The sequence below is a fragment of the Numida meleagris genome, chromosome 3 (assembly GCF_002078875.1).
Source record: "Numida meleagris isolate 19003 breed g44 Domestic line chromosome 3, NumMel1.0, whole genome shotgun sequence".
Classification (NCBI taxonomy): Eukaryota; Metazoa; Chordata; class Aves; order Galliformes; family Numididae; genus Numida; species Numida meleagris.
In genome coordinates, this window is record NC_034411.1 from 54,044,553 (window position 1) to 54,065,101 (window position 20,549).

At 41.6% G+C, this 20,549-nt stretch overlaps 1 protein-coding gene across 9 annotated transcripts in view; it reads right to left on the minus strand.

Annotated features, from left to right (window-relative positions):
• Window positions 1-19,597, minus strand: part of ARFGEF3 (ARFGEF family member 3) — an 87,673-nt gene extending 68,076 nt beyond the window's left edge. For 6 of the 9 annotated variants that reach the window (XM_021390705.1, XM_021390702.1, XM_021390701.1 and 3 more), the window contains exons 1-3: window positions 19,277-19,595; window positions 18,160-18,211; window positions 2,406-2,487 (exon numbers count right to left, since the gene is read on the minus strand). In XM_021390705.1, the coding sequence (XP_021246380.1) occupies window positions 2,406-2,487; window positions 18,160-18,211; window positions 19,277-19,361 (219 nt within the window). In that variant the 5' untranslated portion in view covers window positions 19,362-19,595. Of the gene's footprint in view, window positions 1-2,405; window positions 2,488-8,153; window positions 8,259-18,159; window positions 18,212-19,276 lie in introns of all 9 variants that reach the window. The other 3 variants (XM_021390699.1, XM_021390704.1, XM_021390706.1) reach the window with 3 other exon arrangements.

Below are 20,549 nucleotides of genomic sequence, written 5' to 3' on the forward strand. Positions count from 1 at the left end.
TTTCCTAACAGGCTGGTGCCCTGACCTCAAACTAGTTCTAGCAGATACTCCACTTGGTGAGAGACAAAAGATTCAGCTGTCTTCTAATTTTGAAAGACACAGAACACAAGCACAGTGGACATAGCATTTCTGACCATTGACAAGACGCTTTTAGTGTCATTCAAAAGCTGACACGGTGAATGCTATCAATTCCTCAGAAGGAGAGTACTGCTAGCAAATGAGTGGCATAGGAACCACAAATATGGTACCCAGGAATGGGTTCAGTACAGACTGATTGAGCTCCAGGCTAAGTATTTCAGACCAACCAGATTTCCTTTGTCTTGAAAAAGCCAGTATCAGAGCCAGCATCCTCCAGCAACTGGAGATGTGTGAGGCTGAGGGAATCAACATGAAAAATATTAACGGAACATGAGAGACCATCACCAGGTTTCTCTGAGAGTACATTTTCATGCTTGAAAGTAGGACTGATAGACAGCAACACTTAACTGAGCTCTTCATGTTATGTTCTCACTTCCCTGAGATATCCATGTCCCATTTCAAGATTCTTTCAGTTATTTCACACTTCTCCCATAAAAATCAACAAGTTTCTAAAAATAACTTCCTCTAACATTCCAGCCTCAATTTATTCACATAAGTTCCTTTCCTACCCCAAAAAACCACTGTTTACTCTTCCTGTTTTCCCTAAAGGTTTGGTTGGGTTTCTTTTTGTTGTTGTTGTTGTTTAAAAACAAACAAACAAAAATCAAATATCTTTGCTTTTGTTCACTGAACCTGAACAAACCAGGTTCTATCAGAATTCTACAACAAGACTGACAATGCTTCAAATACCATAACAGCTCCAATTTATTTTCAGTGCACCCTTATGAAGAACAAATAATTAAATCAGAATCACATATTAGGTAACACATCAAGGAGAGGTGGTGAGTGGCACAATTTCCTCAGAATTCTACTGGAAACTCCTCTTTTACATAGTCTAGAAACACCTTCATTGGCACCTCCTATTAGTGACAGCTTCCTGCAATAAATGTGCTCACTCAAATCTTTTTTCCAGAACTGGCTCTCCTAGGTGCTCCAACTGCAGAGCAAAACTACCTTGTCTTAGTTTCCAAGAACAAAAGCTTGCAATGTCCCAGAACACTCTTTGAACAGTCCACTTTACCCTGTCCTTTCTGCATCACTTTTGTCCTGAAGCTCCCTCCCAGTTTCAAGTCTGTAGTACTACTTCATTCCTACTTCTATTTTCTATGCTTATACTGTTTTTTTTTTTTCTGGAATAGAGTTAACTTTCTTCACAGTAGACCACATGGCATTGTGTTTGGGGTTTATGAACAAAACAGCATTGATAACATACCCATGTTTTAGCTATTACTAAACAGTGCTTGAATTGCACCAAGGACTTTCCTGTTTCTCATGTTGCCCTGCCAGTGAGTAGGCTAGGGGTGCAGAAGAAGCTAGGAGGGAACACAGCCAACATAATTGATCTCAGCTGACCAAAGCAATGTTCCCTACCATACAGTGCTGTGCTCAGCAGGAAAAGCTGAGGGGAAAGAAGGAGAAGGGTGGGCAGAGGAAAGAACTACGGCATTTATCTTCCCAAGTAATGTCAATGCAAAGCCCAATAATTACAGTAACCTTAAAGGAAGTAATTTTCTTTCCTAGATGAAGCATCACACCACCATGTTGTGGCCCCATATGGATCACTTCCTCTAACAATACGCCTGACATCTCATATGCCGAGTTAAGTGAATTTGAACGTACATCCTTACACTCCCAAAACAACTTCATGTTTGCTCTTTGAAAGAGAAGCTTCTTATTGAAAAACATGTACCAGCTTCTTCCACAGCTAATATCTCCCTAGTGATAAGAATTTACCAATGCATAGCTATTTGTCCAGTTAAAAGAAACGTAAACTGTTTTAATTTTATACTGTCACACTATAGTGCTTTTTTGTTTCTCATGCTATGCTGCTGTTTTTTTCTGCAATTTTCAAATCCAGTGATACTGAAAACAATGTAGAAAAAACCTGCAAATAGACAATACAGCTTCAGGATCTTTTATTAACTTCTTCAACACTTCACTCTAGCTTCTAAGAAAGTAAGCAGCTGAAAGGTAAGGCTTTCTGAGGACCACACAGAGGGCACAGGGCCACATGAGGAAAACTACATCTCTATCTCATGTTGAAAGTCAGGAACTCCCACCTATCTGCAGAACATTTCAAGCTTCTACAGAACCAACAGCCTTCACTTGCACCCTAAATTCTGAACACTGTTACAGAAGCATAAACATCACTGTTATATCCATCAAAAGACAGATACCTCTTCTGTAGTATTTTTCAAAAGCAAAGCCTAAATTTCCTTGACACCCACTACCTACTAATGTACACACACCCCACTCTTAAGCCATACCTGCATCCCGGCTAGAGCCTGCTGGGCCAACTTCATGCTCTTCGATTCCAGAGCCAGTTGGAGAGGAAGGAGACACTTCTCCCTGAAGTAAAAATAAATAAGTAAATATATATGAATGGGAACAATGGAATTAAAATTAGTATTCAAAAGAACAATGTTCCAGAAGGGCTGTATCACTTTCAATAAGATAGTACTTGCATACAGTAAACAAGAAGAGTTTCACTACAACTCCATGAGGCACTTTTCGCCTCTAAAGAGAGCTGGCATATGTCTTCACATTCTTTTAAGAATAATCTTTTAAATTGAAATTTCACAAAATACTTCTCAATTGTTAGCGTTCTGTGTGCATAAATGAATGTGCAAAGAACAAAAAGTCACTTTACTTCTATTTAATATTCAGGCTGCCAGAGAAGTAGTTTCAGATCCTACTTCTTATTGGTGAAGTTTTGGTCTATGGCCTCCTTCACAGTACAGTGCGTCCTGTCATGTTAGCTGCCCACAACCATAAATAGTGCAGACAAAAACAAATGGACAAGAAAAAGCAGAGTAGATTCAGGTTGGACATTAGGAAACACTTCTTCTCCAAGACAGTGGTCAGGCACTGGAACGGGCTGCCCAGGGAGGTGGTGGAGTCACGATCCCTGGAGGTGTTCAGGGAACGCTTAGATGTGTTGAGGGACATGGTTTAGTGGGAAATACTGGTGACAGGTGGACGGTTGGATTGTATGATCTTGGAGTCTTTTCCAACCTTGGCGATTCTATGATTCTATGAAATGTGTACACAAATGCTTACATCCGAAATAGCATGTGGAAGAACTATGATTAAGCTGCACTTTCATTATAGAATAACACAAACTTTTGCATGTTAAAGCAAATCACTGACCCAGGTAGAAGTTTAGATGCTTTTGACTCAGTGCTCAGACACTGGATTTTTCTTGTTTGGTGACCAAACCAACATTACTTGGAGCTGTGACTTCTCTCCTTATTCCTTGTTCTACATCAGGGAATGTTTGCAGCATCTGGAGAACCCTTAGCAACCATAAGCCCTTTTAAGCTAATCTTGCTCATTGGCAGGAATTACATTCCCACTCAGAGATACTTAGCCTATGTCTGACTGCAGTCTCCCTGAAGATCTGCAACACTTCATTAGGTCATGTATCATAAAGGCACTTATTCGTACCCATAGAGTCTAGTTTTGCACGGTTTTCTTATGGCAAACCATCCTGTGCTAGGCCTTGAGAGTCTTAGCTCTCCAAATGTCAGTATCATATCCCAAGGAGCCCCTTTGAAATCACCTGCATGAATTTCCCACTCAGAGGACAAGTGTATGGAGGGCAAGGAGGAAAAGAAGATAGCTAGTTACCTATTTTTTTGTCTAAATGCAAACTCTGCATGCCTGACCATCTGGAACATACTTCTGTGTTAAAATCTCAGTGTATTCAAACTCACCCACTCTGGTATTCTCAAAGCAGAGTCAGAATGTTTGATCTCTAAGAATACCAAAATGAAGTGTTTTCCCTCTTTTATTCTTCTTTCATGTGAGGTGTCTTTGACCTGGATTCACTAAGTTTCAGTTGACGAAATACTAAGGTATCTGTCAAAAATTATATAAAAATAAAATTGATCAACTCTCTTAGAATTCTTAAGGATCATATTCTGATAAATTAAAACACTTGCACTATGCCACGGTGTATCATCTGCTTCTTTTGCAAGTTCTTCCTTCATAACGAGCTAAGGAGAAGTTCCAGGTTAGAGAAGTAATTGCTGCAGTTTCAGGCAATTGCCAAAGCTGCCTAAAAATTATGCCTTGCCACAGTCTGCCCACAACCTACCAACCTCCCTCCAAATCTGGTAGTCTACAACCTCAACTTGCCTTTTTGTTTTGTTTAAATAAAGCTGGGGTTATCAAACACTGGCTATTTCAGCTTTGCAGAACTCAGCTCGAAACTCCTTCAGTAGATCCTGTTTACAGCAGGGACCGAATGTCCACTCTGAAAATCAGTGTTATATTGTATGGGTCCAGTTGGTATTCCTTTATTTCCCTCCACCTTGCCCCAAAATGGGCACAAATCACTAAGGGTACCCTTAAGGAGCACAAAACTGCTGTACACTCCTTGAAATGCAGCTCCCTCCTCTTTAATGATAAAGACTAGAGTCACAGGCATGGCTCAGTTAAGCAATCTAGTAAGCTTCTGTAGTTGGCAAAGATCTCCTGAGACAAATCTGCAGGTCTTTCTGTGCTTGTAAGTTCTTCCCAGTTATGTGAACTTGTAAAAGACCACCTGGCATTACACCAAAAGCAGCTTTTAAAATAACCCCGAATTGCACAGATTTCTAAAGAACTTCTAGTAGACTCCACGTGCATCTCAAAAGAGGTTTCTAACAAAAAGCTAGTCAGTTTGCTTCACTCAGAATGCTCTGAGAAATAGGCAGGCACTAAGCCCAGTTTTCTCACAAGATCCTTTCTTGAATCCTTTGGAATCGCTTTAGCTAGAAAGACTCTTCAAAAACCCATAGGTTTAACATCTTAAACAGCTAAAATTATGGAACATTTGGGAAACATTTCCTCAGAGTTCATTCATCTAGATACACAGAAACTGTCAAAACATCTGGTTCAGGGTTCAGACAGCAACCCTTTAGCCAGTATAGAACTGAGTATCACCTACGCATCTATTGTCTCCTTTGCTCAGACTTGGGAACACATGTAGCACACAGGTAAATTGTGAGAAGTACTGCTGTGGCACCTGTCTAAACCACAGAGTCATCTCTAACACAAAGAACATTCAAGTCTATTTTAAAAGTCATCAATATCACCCTCTGGGCAAACTCACATTTGAAATAAGTAGGTCAACAAGTACCAAAACATTAAATGCATTGAGTAGTACTCGAAGAGTCAGAAACACACATAAAGAAATCTCAATAGTGTATAGTACCAACTACAGGAATGCTAAAAATTAACAGTTATTTAGACCCGCACCTCTTCAGGACAGAATATTATGTTTCTTTTAGACTTTCTACAGTTCACTGCAATAGTATATAAATATTTGGGGGCATTACTAACACATAACAAACTTATTTTTGTGTTAAAGTGGATGAGACTGGTAGGAGAGGAGAAAGGGAATGCAGTCCTAAGTCACTGGACTGGATCCAGTTTAGTTTCATTACAATGAAGACAGGTGGGAGTTCCTATGGCTTATGTGTAGCTACCCTGCACATCAGCATGCTGCCTGCCATCTGTCACCACATACTGTAATCAGCAGAGAACAACAAGAGCTGTTTCTTGAGATATTTCCCAAAATAAAGAGCAAAACATGACAAACAGGGAGACGGAAATTAGAACAGATTCAATTAGCAGAACTTCTCATCCTTGCTAAAAATGTTTAATTGAAAAAAATCTAATTAAGGTAGCTGCAGCCTCTGTTCCCATTGTATTCTTTGAGAAAACAAATTGCATTGTGTCATTTCCTGTTCTTGTTATACACTCTGTTTATAAAACCTTCAGCATTTCCATGCTATAGCTACAAAACACCTGCAGAGATACCTCACAGTGTTTGATTAGCTGGAGTATCTTCCACACTTCAGTTTGACCTGCTATTTAAATACATCACCTGCCAGTATGAGAACACAGAAGGACAAGGAAGACAATCCTCAGAACAGGAGATGATGACGTAAATAAACACAGTTGCTCCTTATTAAAGTGTACCCTTTAAGAACTGGTTTCAATAAAGGTTGCGCAAGGGATAATGTAAACCATAATTCAGTCTCAGAATGCAATTAAGAAAGGGATTGAGGTTTCCCCTTATACCTTGTAACTGTTTTATAATTGCAGCCTGTTTTGAGTGGTCCCATGGTGCCCTGCCATGGGATCATGTTGCTTATTCCAGTGTCTGCAATACATCAAGTTGATGATACATTCAGCTTGCACAGTGCTATACATGTAACACACTTTATTTCCATGAAGTTCTCAGAATAAGCTAGTGCATATCAATTGACTTTACAGTAGGTATAAATGTTTTCTGCTACTGTTTTCTGTTACTAGAGAAACTAGTTTCACACTGGAACGCCCAAATTTACTTACTGATATACACAACTGTGCATATAGTACATGCACCTATATGTATCTTAAACCTGAATGAGGGGAGTCAGGTACAACACAGAGAGGGGTATGAACAGAAAGGGGCACTTTTAATCATTCTTTTCCTCTTTGATGACATGTGCAAAGGACATGGCAAGAGTTACTTCAGAACAAGGGTTTGGAAGAATGATTTTACAAGACAAAGCAGTTGCGGAGAAACAAAACAGCTTTCCTAACCCCAACGTTCCCATTAAAATCTGGCATAACGCATAAGCATTGAACAAGTGAGTATAGCATGAAGGCAGCCTCCTCCCTTGAAAACAAAGACTGCCACCCACTCTCTTCCCCTGACTCTAAAGCCCAATAAATAAATAAGGGCTTCAACCAACTATTTGCACTAACAGGCACTCCTTCAACAGAGACAACAGCAACACACAGAACAGAATAAGCAGAGAGAACCAAGGATGAAGACTCAGTCCTGTTCCTCCTTAGGCCATCTAGAGTTTTGCCGCTAGACCTCCATGGTGTGGGACTGAATCCCAGGAGGCCTGCCCAGTGTCAAGCAGAAAGGCTGTGATAAGAACAGGTGCATAATCCAGGACCCGTACCTTGAGAAGAACAAGTGGGTCCTTCCTGAGCTACCCCACTCCACCACTATCAGCCTCACGAACTGCAGAATGAGTCACGAGAACATAAATAGCCTTTATATTCAGCACACTGGGTTAAAACGACCTTTCTAACAGTCTGAGTTTGCCATGGCTCATCAACCCACCTCTTTCCCTGCAGGTCTGTCAGAAGGAATGATACAACAGGCCACTTAAAACAGACTGCCAAAAAGGTCAGAACAAGACAGATGACTATTTTAAACAAGAGATCATAAAAATCTTCCTATTCTCATTGTAGTGGGAAAAGCCTTCAGTGAGAAGAGAACAATGGCTCATTAGTTCAATCTCATGATGAAAATTGTAGTGAAAATAGGAAAAGGCACACTTAACTCTTTTTTTTGAGGGCCTGAATCAGTCTCAGGGCTCACCTAACCTCCAACATATTGACTGAGAGGCAGGAGCACTACAAATGAAGTATTTGTTACCACCATAGAAGTTATTTCCCTTCATTCACATGGCGTAACCATATTAGCTTTTGGAAAATGGATTAAAAGGAGATTAAAAATAAAACATCACTCTGCATTATCTCCCCCCTGAAAATTACATAGGAGAAGAAAAATTCAGAACCTCAGGGCTGATAACCTTAGTTATCAGCACGTAATTTGCATTCCATAGAATAATTCACAACCCTGTCAAAGAACAGATAATGACTTGATTCACTGTTGTTGCTGTTTTCTGATAAGCTGTTTGCTAAGCAGCAGAACAGTCATAGCCAGAGCCTGACATTTTTTAGTCAGAGTAACACTGACAGTTGAGAAGAGCTTCTCAGTCCTGACTGCTTAAAATGAACAATCACAGCATGCAACACCATTAACCTCACTTACTCAAGCAGAAAATCTGGCCCACCATCAGAAAATAAATGATAAAGATAAATTCTCAAAATTCTGGACATACTCCCAGCTGTTACTATTAAATACAGTAAAGAGAAACAAATATTATCCCCATAGAAAAAGCACAATTTAATTTGTATAAAACTCCAGCAGTGTCAATATGAACAGATGTGCATACAGAAGCAGAAACATCTGTAACGCTTCTCTTCCTGTGATTGCTTGAAGAACCTTGACAAAAGACTCCAAGAACAACTTCATTGTTCATAACAGAAGTAGTTAAAACCTGGAGGAGGAATGGAAAATAAACACATTTTTTCAGGCAGCAACTCCTCGTGAAGAAAGCAGATTCTAAATCCTTGCTTACACTCAAGGCATTTATCTTTTCTACTGAAGAAATATGGATATCCCATTTACAAAGTACAGGGGTTCTTAAGCCTCCACAATGCAGCAAGGCATACCAGATGCCTGCAACAGACCCTTCCAGTCAAATACAAGATTTTTTTATAGTATTTGTAGAAATCTTAGAGCAATAGGATAAAAGACGAAAGCTGAAGCCTTTTGGAGAGAACCCTCCTTCTGCTTTACAAACCAAAGCACAGAATAATCACCCCACAATAAACTGAACATGCCTCTGGAGTGAAGCTTGAGTTGCACATTAAAGGAAACTCTATGATGGAGAGGAAAAGAAAAGAGGGATAAAGTCTAAATTTGACTTCATGTAGCTCATTAGCTAGAACTTTAACAATTATTCAATCTGAAATGTCGAATGAGATTATAAGTTAACATATATTGGTATTAAAAAGGTTTGTTTTTATTAACTACGTATTTTCCAAGATAAATGGATTTGCACTAACTGCAGAATTATAGGTCTACCCATGGAAAAGGCAAACATAAACAATTAGATCTCCCGTTCAGCTGAGACAACAGAACTCATACCAACTACAGTAATTATATAGCTCAGAACCACTACTCAGCTAGACAGTGCTTTTAAGGTCATTTGTTTCCTTGCTATACTTGCTAATAACATTTTGATTTCAACACAATGTTCCCAGATAGTAGCCTGACACTGTTGTCAAGAGGAAAAAAAAAACAACAAACAACAAATATAAGCACACAGTGTACCTTCCATGAAAGAAGAGAGACAACAAAAGCTTGTACACAATATTGAAGTGGACAAGGCTGAAGTAATAACCAGGGTGCTTCCTGTCTCCAAAGATGTCACGTAATCTCTGTGATATGGTATCATCACTCTCCCTATAACATCCACCCCACTAGATTTTAGCCCTTTGTTTACGAGGTATGAGAGACACTTAATAATCCTGTTCTTAAGGAGTTTGGTGACATACAAACCCCCCAACGTCTTCATTATAAAATAATCTGTATCCTTTAGTTGATCTTATTTATTACTATTTGAATAAGTATAAGGATGAGGTGAGCGTCAGAGTATCTGTTCTCAGAGAATACCTCCTGGCCTTGGGCAGAGCACACACTGGACTACCCGCACCTGCAATTCTGAAAGCTTATCAAGGAAAAACAGTTCACACAGTTTCAGTGCCACAACTCTTCTTCCACACACCCAATATCAGCCGTGTTTCATTATCTAGGGCAATTACCAATAGACTCTTGATTTTCTCACTTTCTTCTCCTTTGCAAGCACTCAGATCAGATGTTTAACACATACATGCTGTTATCCCATTGTCATCCTGAGGGCAGTGTTTTGGTTGCTACAAATTGGACAAATGCTCAAAACTATGACAGCTCTCATCTTCTACTGGCGCTATTCCTATCCTGAATAGATTACGTAAATCCCACAGTGACTGCAGGCGTTGGCCACAAATTCAGAACAGACATTCAAGAAAATCCACAAGAGGAACAAAGAGCCAAAGCAGTGGTGAATATAAAGTTTCACTGCTACAAAGAATGTCAGGAAGGGCAAAAAGTTGGTTCACGAAACAGCATAAACAGCATATACCTTTAAAAACACCAAGACAAACAAATCAACCAACAACACTGCACACAAAGAAGAGCCGTAGATATCCCCGTTCACTGCAGGGGAACTGGACTAGAAGATCTTGAAACGTCCCTTCCACCTCAAACTACTCAATGATTTTGAAGAGTAACAGAAAAAAATCTTTCAAAACCAAGTACTTTTTTTGCACATTACCAAAGCTTCTTTATTACCTTCAAGAGCCATAACCCTGGCTGACAGGTGATTAGGGACTGCTAGATCAAGGGGCCTTACAGCATTTCTGGAATCGTGTCTTGACAGCAAGAATTCAGACACGCATAATGGAAACTGACACTATGCACTCCTTCCCTCCCCAATGCTGTTATGTCACTTTTGTGATCCCAAAACAGATGCAAAGCTCTACTGAGACAGAAATACCTGCCCACCAGACAAGAAGTAGGGCAAGTTACACACCTCTGAATAATCATGCAGACTGATCAAAATCTTGTATCATACAATGCTGCACCGCCTTTCTCAACGCTTGGTCACACATGCATTAGGAGAAGGAATGCAACTTTTTAATCAAGATCAGAGCATATACATCATTCATACTTTTCTATTCAACACCTTTATCAATGATCTTGATGAGGGGATTGAGTGCACCCTCAGTAAGTTTGCAGATGACACCAAGTTGGGAGGGCGTGTTGATTTGCCAGAGGGTAGAAAGGCTCTACAGAGGGACCTGGATAGACTGGATCGATGGGCCAAAGTACACTGTATGAGTTTCAGCAGGGCCAAGAGTTGGGTCCTGCATTTTGGTCACAACAACCCCAGGCAACCCTACAGGCTTGGGGGGGAGTGGCTGGAAAGCTGCCTGACGGAAAGGGACCTTGGTGTGCTGATGGACAGTTGGCTGAATATGAGCCAGCAGTGTGCCCAGGTGGCCAAAAAGGCCAATGGCATCTTGGCTTGTGTCAGGAATGGTGTGGTGAGCAGGATTAGGGAAGTGATCCCGCCCCTGTACTCGGCATTGCTGAGGCCTCACCTCAAGTACTGCATTCAGTTTTTGGCGCCTCATTACAGAAAGGACATTGAGGTGCTGGAGCAGGTCCAAAGAAGGGCAACAAGGCTGGTGAAAGGCTTGGAGAATATGCCCTATGAAGAGACGCTAAAGGAACTGGGGCTGTTTAGTCGGGGGAAGAGGAGGCTGAGGGGAGACCATACTGCTCTCTTCAAATACCTGAAAGGTGATTGCAGTGAGAGCAGGTTTGGTCTCTTCTCACTGGTGACAGGTGACAGGACAAGGGGAAATGGCCTCAAGTTGTGCCAGGGGAGATTTAGGTTGGATATCAGGAAAAAATTCTTTACAGAAAGGGTTGTTAAGCACTGGAACAGGATCCCCAGGGAGGTGGTTGAGTCACCATCCCTGAATGTGTTTAAAAACCATTTGGATGTGGTGCTCAGGGACATGACTTAGTGGTGGGTTGTTAGAGTAGTATGGTTAGGTTGTGGTTGGACTGGATGATTTTGAAGGTCTTTTCCAACCTGAGCAATTCTATGATTCTATTCATATACACAACGTAGGCTACACAAATGCCCCCAAACTCTGGATCCAGCATGTAACTGACAGCATAGGAGATGCAGCTCAGCAATCCACACTGCCACTAGAATTTCTTGTCCAGAGGCCTTCCAGGCAACTCATAACACACTTGCTGAATGCCAGGAAGCAACTCTGTAATGGCTGAGCAGCATGAGTCATATGCTCAGCAGTCAGGTTCAAGAGGAAAACCTAGGAGCAGTTAATGCCAGGTTGTTGTGGCAGTGAGAACAGGAAGCAATCTTTTAATAAAGAGTAAGACAGATGTATGCCCAAAAAAACCTGCTACCATCCCCCCAAAAAACCCAACAAAAACCAACCTCAGAGATAGTCATTACTCCCTCCCCACTCATTTCTCCTGGCCAGGCAAACTACTACGCTCATAAAACACTCCCAAACAAAGCAATAAGAAATTTAGTGTACTGTTATCTATAGATTTTAACAAGATACCATAGTAAAACCAGCATACAGAAGAGGAAAAATGGCTAGATGAATATTAGTGGGAAAAATGGCTAGATGAATATTAGTTATTTATGTATCCATTAAATTTTTCCCTATTTAGTTATCCAAAAGATTCTACGTGATTTATGATAGATGTGCAATGAAATAAATCATGAACTCCAATGTTTTACCAACCAGTGTGCTAATATACTACCTTACAAATCTGAAATTTTTGGGGGTTATTTTTAATTCCTGCAGAAAGATGCATGCTCATTATCTGGGCCTATGGCACTCAAAGATCACAGTCTCAAGTGATGCTGTGGACAAACTCTTTAAATTAGACTACAATTGCCAATAGGATAACATAAATTGCAGCTTTCTAAGTTTATGTACAAACATAATTCAGATAATCCGCCTCGTAACTCACAAAACCATTATTAGAAATGTCCACTTATCAGATGGGACAGCACGTAACGGATAACAGAACAGAACAATCAGCAGACTATTATACTTCACCAGCCACAAGAGACGACAGATGAGACACTTCTCAAGTCAGAAGTGACATATCTACTTATATTCCTGATAGATCTTCCCCTCTGTTTATATATTCCCATAATAAGCACATGTAAAGCTTTATGTTTTAGCAGCATAGTGCTCATCAGATAAGTACACAAGCAGTAGTAACTCTGTTCACTATTCACCATCCATTTTAGGTTTGCTTAAAAATTCTGAAGTATGAATTTCCAATAACACACAGATCAGTTAAAAGTCTCCTTGTAGTTAGGAAAGTTAGGGGCGCTGGATGGAAATAAGACCTTTTATAATGTATTTTAAAAAAAAAAATCAGATTTCTTAGGTCAAACTCAGAAAAGGAGTAATCAGCTTCTTTATCCATCCTCATACAGTAAAAACTACAAGAAACAACACACAAGATAAAGCAGATAAGAGAAAAATGATGACAATAATGAAATGATGAAATTACAAATATTTCTTCACAATGTAGAAGCCAAAATGCATCGTGAGCCTTAATATTCTTTAAATGGGTGAACTGTCTGCGAAGTTAAGAGGATGGAAGTCTCCCTGGTATTACATGTCTGGTCATGATCATATCATGTTTACAGTTTTTATTCTTTGTTGAGCACATACATGATAAAATTGGTATGCTAATTTAAGAGTTTATAAGCCACAGCTACTTTTCAACTTGCCAGATGCAAAACTACAGATGTAAAAATAAATGGCAGACTAGAACCTCCAATTGCATCCCCATATTCCCATGACTACAGAAAAATCACAAGTAGGGTAGATATTTCAGAGGTTCCCTAGAAATAAGACTTACTTCTGTTCCTGACTGCTCTTCATTGCACTGACTTCTCAGACTTCACAAATTGTCCTTAAAAACTTGCACGAAGGTGAGCATTGGGACACAAACAGGAGAGACAGAACTGGACATAAGCTGGTTACTACAGAAGAGTGTACTCATCACAAACCTTTCACCTTTCCAGCTCCAATCCCCAGAAATACTGGCTGATTTTGAGAGGTCAATGTGAAAAACACAGGGATGCAAGCTTTTGCAGTAATAAATGAAGAAACTGCTTCCGACAGAAACAGGCTTATAAACACTCAGCACCTGTGAAAGCCACAGTCTGTATCTCCCTGACTACACACACAAAATAGGTATCTTGAAGGCCTGAGCCTGTACCTTTGATTCAATTACTTTCTGCAATCAATATGCTGAAGGGAAAAGTAAGCATTTGGAAGGCCTTTCTGCATCTTCTTTGATGAAGGAATGCAAGCTACGTTACTCACTGTGCCAAAATGCTTCACTCATCAACATGACTTTACTTTAACGTCCACAGGGGAAAGTCTGAGCTGGCACAGACAGTAACTGATACTATTGAGAGTCTTGCCTATGCATTTCTGCACTCAATCACACTCCTCCAGGATCAAACTCAGGTTTGCGGCAATGCTTCTCCTACAACCAGCTGAAGGGCAAATTGTGCATTTGGCCATTATTTTGGTCAGAAGAAAAAAAAAAATGTATATCCCAATTTCCTCATGAATATTAATATTAATCTGCCTTCATCAGTTCCTTTTATAGGCTCATTTCCTTGTGTCTGTTTAGTTACCTTTTACCAAACATGTTTCAGCCTCTAAAACTGCAATGGAGAAACTTGGCAGGAATTAGCCAAGAAGAGAGGCTAGCTCAGTGTGGGTGGTTGGCCATAGGACAGTTTGTCATCTGAAAAACAGTGAAACTAATGCAGCCCAACTTAGTAGCAAACAATTGTTGGTTGGCAGATAGCATTAAGCTCCCCCTTAAGCTAACTTCCACATGACCAATTCCTTTTATCTAATTCATTATTTATGCCACTCATCCAGTCTCCTCAAGCATTTAGTACATACTTAATTTTCACAACACCTGTTCATCAGAGACATAAACACCACCATTCTATTCAGGCGCAGGTGGGGTTACACGACTCTCCCTTCTCAAAAATTCAGTAGGCATCTATGGCAAAGCCCTGAACGGACAAGCTCATTTTCATTCCATTTCTCTGTAATCTTTAACATTTCGTATCCTTGTTTAACACTCTGATCACAAGTTGAAGTGCTGAAAAACACATGCATATTTCTACCTCAAGTCAGAACTGGCAGGACTCTGTGGGGAAGACTGTATTTGTTGGAGATTTGAATCTCTTTAGGAAATGAATCACTTAAATCATGCCCCCTGTAGAATTAATATTCAAGGTCATCAACTGAGTTCATAAGTCCAATTAACACCAAAGGAAGATGAACAGCAAAATAGTCTCCTTTAGCCGTCTGAAAATATGCCCAATAGATCTCTATTAAACTAATTAAAGAATGACATTCCAGACTGAATGTCTAATCATCGCACTTCCTTGGGGAAAAGTATCCCACATGCTCCCAAGTACACCAGGTTATGTGTTGTCTAAACTGCTGGTGCTGGAAACAGCACTGATGCAAACGCTACAACTGAGCCAGCTACCTACCTGCATGGACTTCAGGAAACAGTATCGCACAGCTTGCCCTGTGCTCAGTAACAGGGGCTAAGCACAAAAGCAGAATCTGCGGACAAGCCACAAGCAAACCAGGACAATGAAAAAGTCAGCCCCAACATCATGGTGTAGACAAATACATAGCTATTTTAACATACACAAAACATCTCAACTCAATTAGACTGAGGAAATGCAGAGACACCTCATCTTCCCCTTTCTCACACTGGGACCACTGTCTCAAAAGAAAAGCTTGAGGAATCTCTACTCATCCAGAACTGTGGTTTCAAAAGCAGCAAATGGCCTTTTATATCTTAAGGAAAAAAAAAAGGGGGGGGAGAGGGAGCAGAAAGAGTAACAGTTCATATCTTCTCCTTCTCATTAGCAGAAATCATTCAGTTCCAGCAGAAAAACAAGGATTTAAGTAACAGCACAGCCTCTCCATTTCAAAAGCACTAACACCAGCAGAAGCCAAATACTGTTCTGTGAAGAAAGAGAAACGACACTGACTAGGGCACTTACTAGATTTGCTATTTCTGGAACTGAGCCAGCATCTACCTCAACTGGACAGGACAGCTCATGAATCTATATCCCACACTCTCATGCAGTATAGATATGCTCTAGATTGTGAACTTGCCAAAATATAACACAGGAAAGTATTGATGTATTTTTCTTGTATTCAGAATATTCTAATGACTCAAAAATCTCCTACTAAACAAGCTTAAACATTCTCTCTGCACAGAGAGTACTCAAAACACTCATTTATCTGCTGTTCTTGGAATAGAACTCAAAAAACATATTTTTCTCCTGAACTGTTTTCCATGCTGCCCTTAGTACTGTCAGTATGTTGCAACTACAGATTTCAGATCCAAATTATGGACTACGGTCACTTAGAGTGAAGACGTGTATCATTTTTCCACCAACTCTAATATCACAGAATATTCCAGACTACATCCCAGGCTCTGCTGTTACACCCAGTAGTGTTAAAGTAGAAAGACTGAATGGTAGATTCAAAGCGGATAAGCAGCCAAAGGCTGATGTGTGTTAAAGAAGATGATGCAATCTGCTGCTGATCAAGATGACAAAAGGTAAGGAGCACTGTCAGGATCTCTCTACGAAGCACCAGTCTTAGCTGTATTTCTGGTCTTGGCCTTATTTTCAAGGCTACCTTTTTACAGTGTTAGGAATCAAGCTGTCACAACGATGCTCTTTAACAACTAGAAAAAATAAGCATTTATCATTGTTTCACTGGTACATCATAAAGGCAAATTCCAGCCTAAGATGATCATCTGGAGTCTAATAGGAACTTGTTAGCAGAGAATAGAAGAGTAAGCTCAGAGTACGGGTGAAATTAGTATTTCTCAAGGACTGAGGTTGTGTGGCAGTGCCATATCAAAGATCCCACTACCAAAACTTTTATTCAAATTCTCTAATGTACCTTTCATTTTCTAAGAAACAATAAACAACAAAAAAACCCACACACTCCCTTCACATCAAGACTTGTCAAGATATTAGCTTCATTTAAAAAAGATTTACACTTAAACTAAACAAATACAACATTAAAAACATTGGAAGAAGGAGAAAAAAGGCATATCTGTAAAGAAGCATTAGGCAAGTGAAAAATGAGGTAACAGCCAGCTAATTCATACAGAATGAAAACAGTACTTAGAATACAGAGACTGTATCCTGTGTAAAAGACAAAGGCTAGCAAATCGGAGGGTAAGAAGCTAAATTTTCTCCAGCCACACTGCACAGTAAACAATGTAATGGATCTCCTGGGAATTACTCATCTAACTGTATTGGAAGTGCATGTATCTGGAATTGGTTGTGTCAGACCTGTGCTATGTTCATTCCTTATTGACAGGAGGCCACTTTTGGACTACAGCTGACAGGCATCCAAGAGCAGCAGTTCTCTTGCTCTGATTCCTTCCCTGTTTGGTGACTAGTCTAGAAAAATGAGCTCTCCAATTCCATAATTTTCCTTGTGCAAAGCTGTACCAAGATCAGTGGAGAGAAGTTACATGATAAAAATACTCCCAGGAGAGTATTATTGTGGTTAAAAAACCAAACCAAAACAACAAAAAAAAAACAACCAGAGTAATCTTTGTCTGCAGTTAGTAATAGCTGCTGTCCAGAAAGACTACAGGACAGGATAAATTCATAGCAACACTTCTACATACTCTCTTATAAGCTCATGTATTGCCAAATACTTGTAAATAAGAAGTGGTACTTCTGCATACGATTTCAATTGACTTCTTCCATGGATCTGTTGAGGGGCTTTTTGAGCTAATGCAAACTTTTTTTTAGCATTCATAACATTTTCTAACAAGGAAAGCCTAAACATTTCACATCTTAATTATAAGCTACGTGAAGTAGTACATACCCTAATGTTTTCAACATTGAACTTGCTATTCTCATCTGATGCTTCCTAGTGGTTCTGTCGGAAGGGACAGCTGTGGATGCCCCACCCTGGAGGAGTTCAAGGCTAGGCCAGACAGGGCCCTGGGCAGTCTCATCCAGTGGGTGGTAACCCTCCTATGACAAGGTGGTTGGAACTGGATGACCTTTAAGGACCCTTCCAATCCAAGTCATTCTGTGGTAGCAAATAAGTTTGTCTATGTACTTTCTCCATAGCATCAGTTTCTAAAAGGAGATCTTAAATAGCACCTCCATTTTATAGGTGACCAAATAAAGACAAGAAGAAAGAATGAGGCTTACTCAAGATAATCCAGCAGGCTAGAGGAAGCATAGGAACAGTATTGTTTAAGCTCCTAGTCAGTGTCCTAGTTATACAATTATATGACCTGTTTCTAGAATATTTATTTTCAGTAAACAGGAACTGATCTAGATTTAAAAGAAAATATAGACACGAAGAAGATTGAGAAGCATCACCATACTAAAAACAAACTGTATCAGACCATAAAACAGTCCTCTTTCCTAACTGAAAAGACATCACTACGCATACTTCTGCCCATTATTACAATTATCCTTACATTTTATTCATACATGGAGGCCAAGGGTATATCAACAAATTATTCATTAGGGTTAACGTAGAGATGTGTGTATATATGAACTAATGAAAACACAGATTCAGCCTCTTCCCATCTACCTCACTTTTTAGTTGAATTTTTACTTTAATTTAACAAATGCTCACAGCTCTACCAATCCCAACATCGCATATTCCTACCTTAGCTGATATGGAGGTATCTTGATAGCAGCATCAGGAGAATCCAAGGTTTCTGTATAACCAAAGGAAACAGTAAAACTATTAAAATAAACTCTGAGTTCCACAGGAGTAATAGAATCTCTGAAACAACGATCCCAAAGCTTACACCTATGCCAGCTGACAGAATAACTGTCACAAGTGCTCCAGTTCTCCGAAGATCTACACAGCTCTACCAGGACATTAGGTATCAATGAGAAGGCACCAATCATTCTGTGATTCTCTGATTCTATGAAATACTATCTTTTCCTCAGTTAATTCCCTTTCATGTACCAGCACTTCAGCAGCACAAAACTGGAACAGTACAGAGGATAACAGCATGGCTGCTGTGCAAGCACAATATCAATTCATGAAGCAATATATGGAATATCAAACCAAAAGGCCAGTAATGAGACAGCAACAGGTATGGACTATCACAGACTCTGCTGTAACTAAGTATAGATAAAAGTGAAAGATTGCCATCTCTCAAAAACTAAGGCAATGTTAAGTGTACAGTTATCTTGATATACGTTTCAGGTCACACCAACCAGAGCTCCAAGCAGTTATTGCCAAAAGAACCTCAAATCACAGGCAACCAACCCTGAAATTTACCTAACTTTGCATTCACCTAAAAGAACACATTTTAGCAACTATGCATTCCATTATACAGCAAGGATCACAGAACTCATGGAATCCAGAAAAATACACATACAATAATAATCATCATCATCCAGCTTTGGAAATAGAAACCTGAACGTAAGTTAGCAGTAAAATCTGCACTAGAGCTTTCGTTAACAGTGACTTATGAAATGAAGAGGAGGGAAGGGGCTGAGATAACACAACCCCCACACAGAAGGGAACTGGTTGCCACTGACACCCGTATCTGCCTCGAAGACCCACGAAAGCAATCCCGGAGAGCGGGGAGGAGGGGCACACGGCTACTCCCCGGAGCGCCGAACCCGTACCACAGCACGGAGCTGCCCGGCCCCTCGAGCCGCTGGAGGCGCTCCGGTCCCGCCGGCGGCAGAACAAGTTTGCCGAGGTCTCGCTGCCGCCGGCGATACAGAGCCTGCCCCGCACCACCCGAGCCCCCCGTCCTCACCGATGGCCCAGGTGCAGCTCTCCTTGATGGCCCTGTGCTTGCTCCCCGACGCCTCCTTCTGCAGCTTCCGTAGGATTTCTTCCATCTTGCCTTCCCGTCGCGTCGCCGCGGGGGCACAGGTGCAGGCAGCGATGGAGGAGATGGAGGAGCAGCGTGATGCGGCACTGGGGCTGTCCCAGCCGCGGCCGTGCCTACGCGGGGACGGTGCGCGGCACCCCGCAACCTGCCTGCCGCCGCTGATGAATCACGCCGAGCTCCATGGCGAGGACACGTCAGTTGTTGCCGCGGCGGAGTCCCTCCTCCTCCTCCCCCTCCTCCCACCCCGGGCAGGCTCCTGTGGCGCAGTCGGGCTGGGGCCGGGCCTGGCCCCGCCCGCCGCAGGCAGAGCCCGGCGGCTGCGGCCCCGCTGCTGGCTGCGGCGCGGGGTCTTACTCCGGTACCGGGGGGAGAGGTGGCGGCGGCTGCTCCCGGCCGGGCAGCGCAACGGGGTCGGCACCGTCGGATCCAGCCGGGGCTAGGGGAGGCTGCAGCCTTGCTGGTCGCCATGGCGACCGGCGGCCCCTGCCCGCAGGACGCAGGTGTGCCCGCAGCCTGCCTGCGGCTCCGCTTCGGCTTTGCAGAGCTGAAGCGCTGCTCTTGCCGCCGGCCCTGCCCCGGGAGGCAGCCGAAGGCGCGGAGCCACGGCGGGAGGCAGCCAGGCCTGCCTACCGGCGTGTGCTCAGGGCTTACCAACCTCTGAAATCAAATAAATGGCCGCGTGCCCAACAGGATCCAGGATCTGCACTGCTTTTCCCAACTGGAGTGTGCTGAGGGGCAGGCAGCGCAGCCTGCTCGCCTTCACCTGCGCCCTGAGTCTGCACTTCTCTGTCCCCAGCCAGCCAGCCTCGTACTGCTAGCTCAGATCTGCCTCCTCGTGCCCCTGAACGCTTTCTGCCTAGCAAAACTCTTTTTCAGTATCTTGTTTCCCTGCCTTACCACTAGGAAATGCAACTTGCCCTTTTTGTGACTACATCACGTTAATTGACTGTTTTATTGCCATTGTCTCGTTGGAGAATAAACTCTCTCAAAAGGTGCAAGAGGACAAACAAGATAAGAAAAGAAAAAGACAACAGATCAGAGAGGCAGGCCGTGCAGCAGCTGGCTGTATTAGCGGTTATGTCTTCTACCACTAATTGGAAGTGTACCAATTGTGATTCACCAGACAGAATATTGGCACGTGGTGAATCAGCCATAGCATTTCCCATAGGACATTGAGCTTTCAGAGGCTGTACCT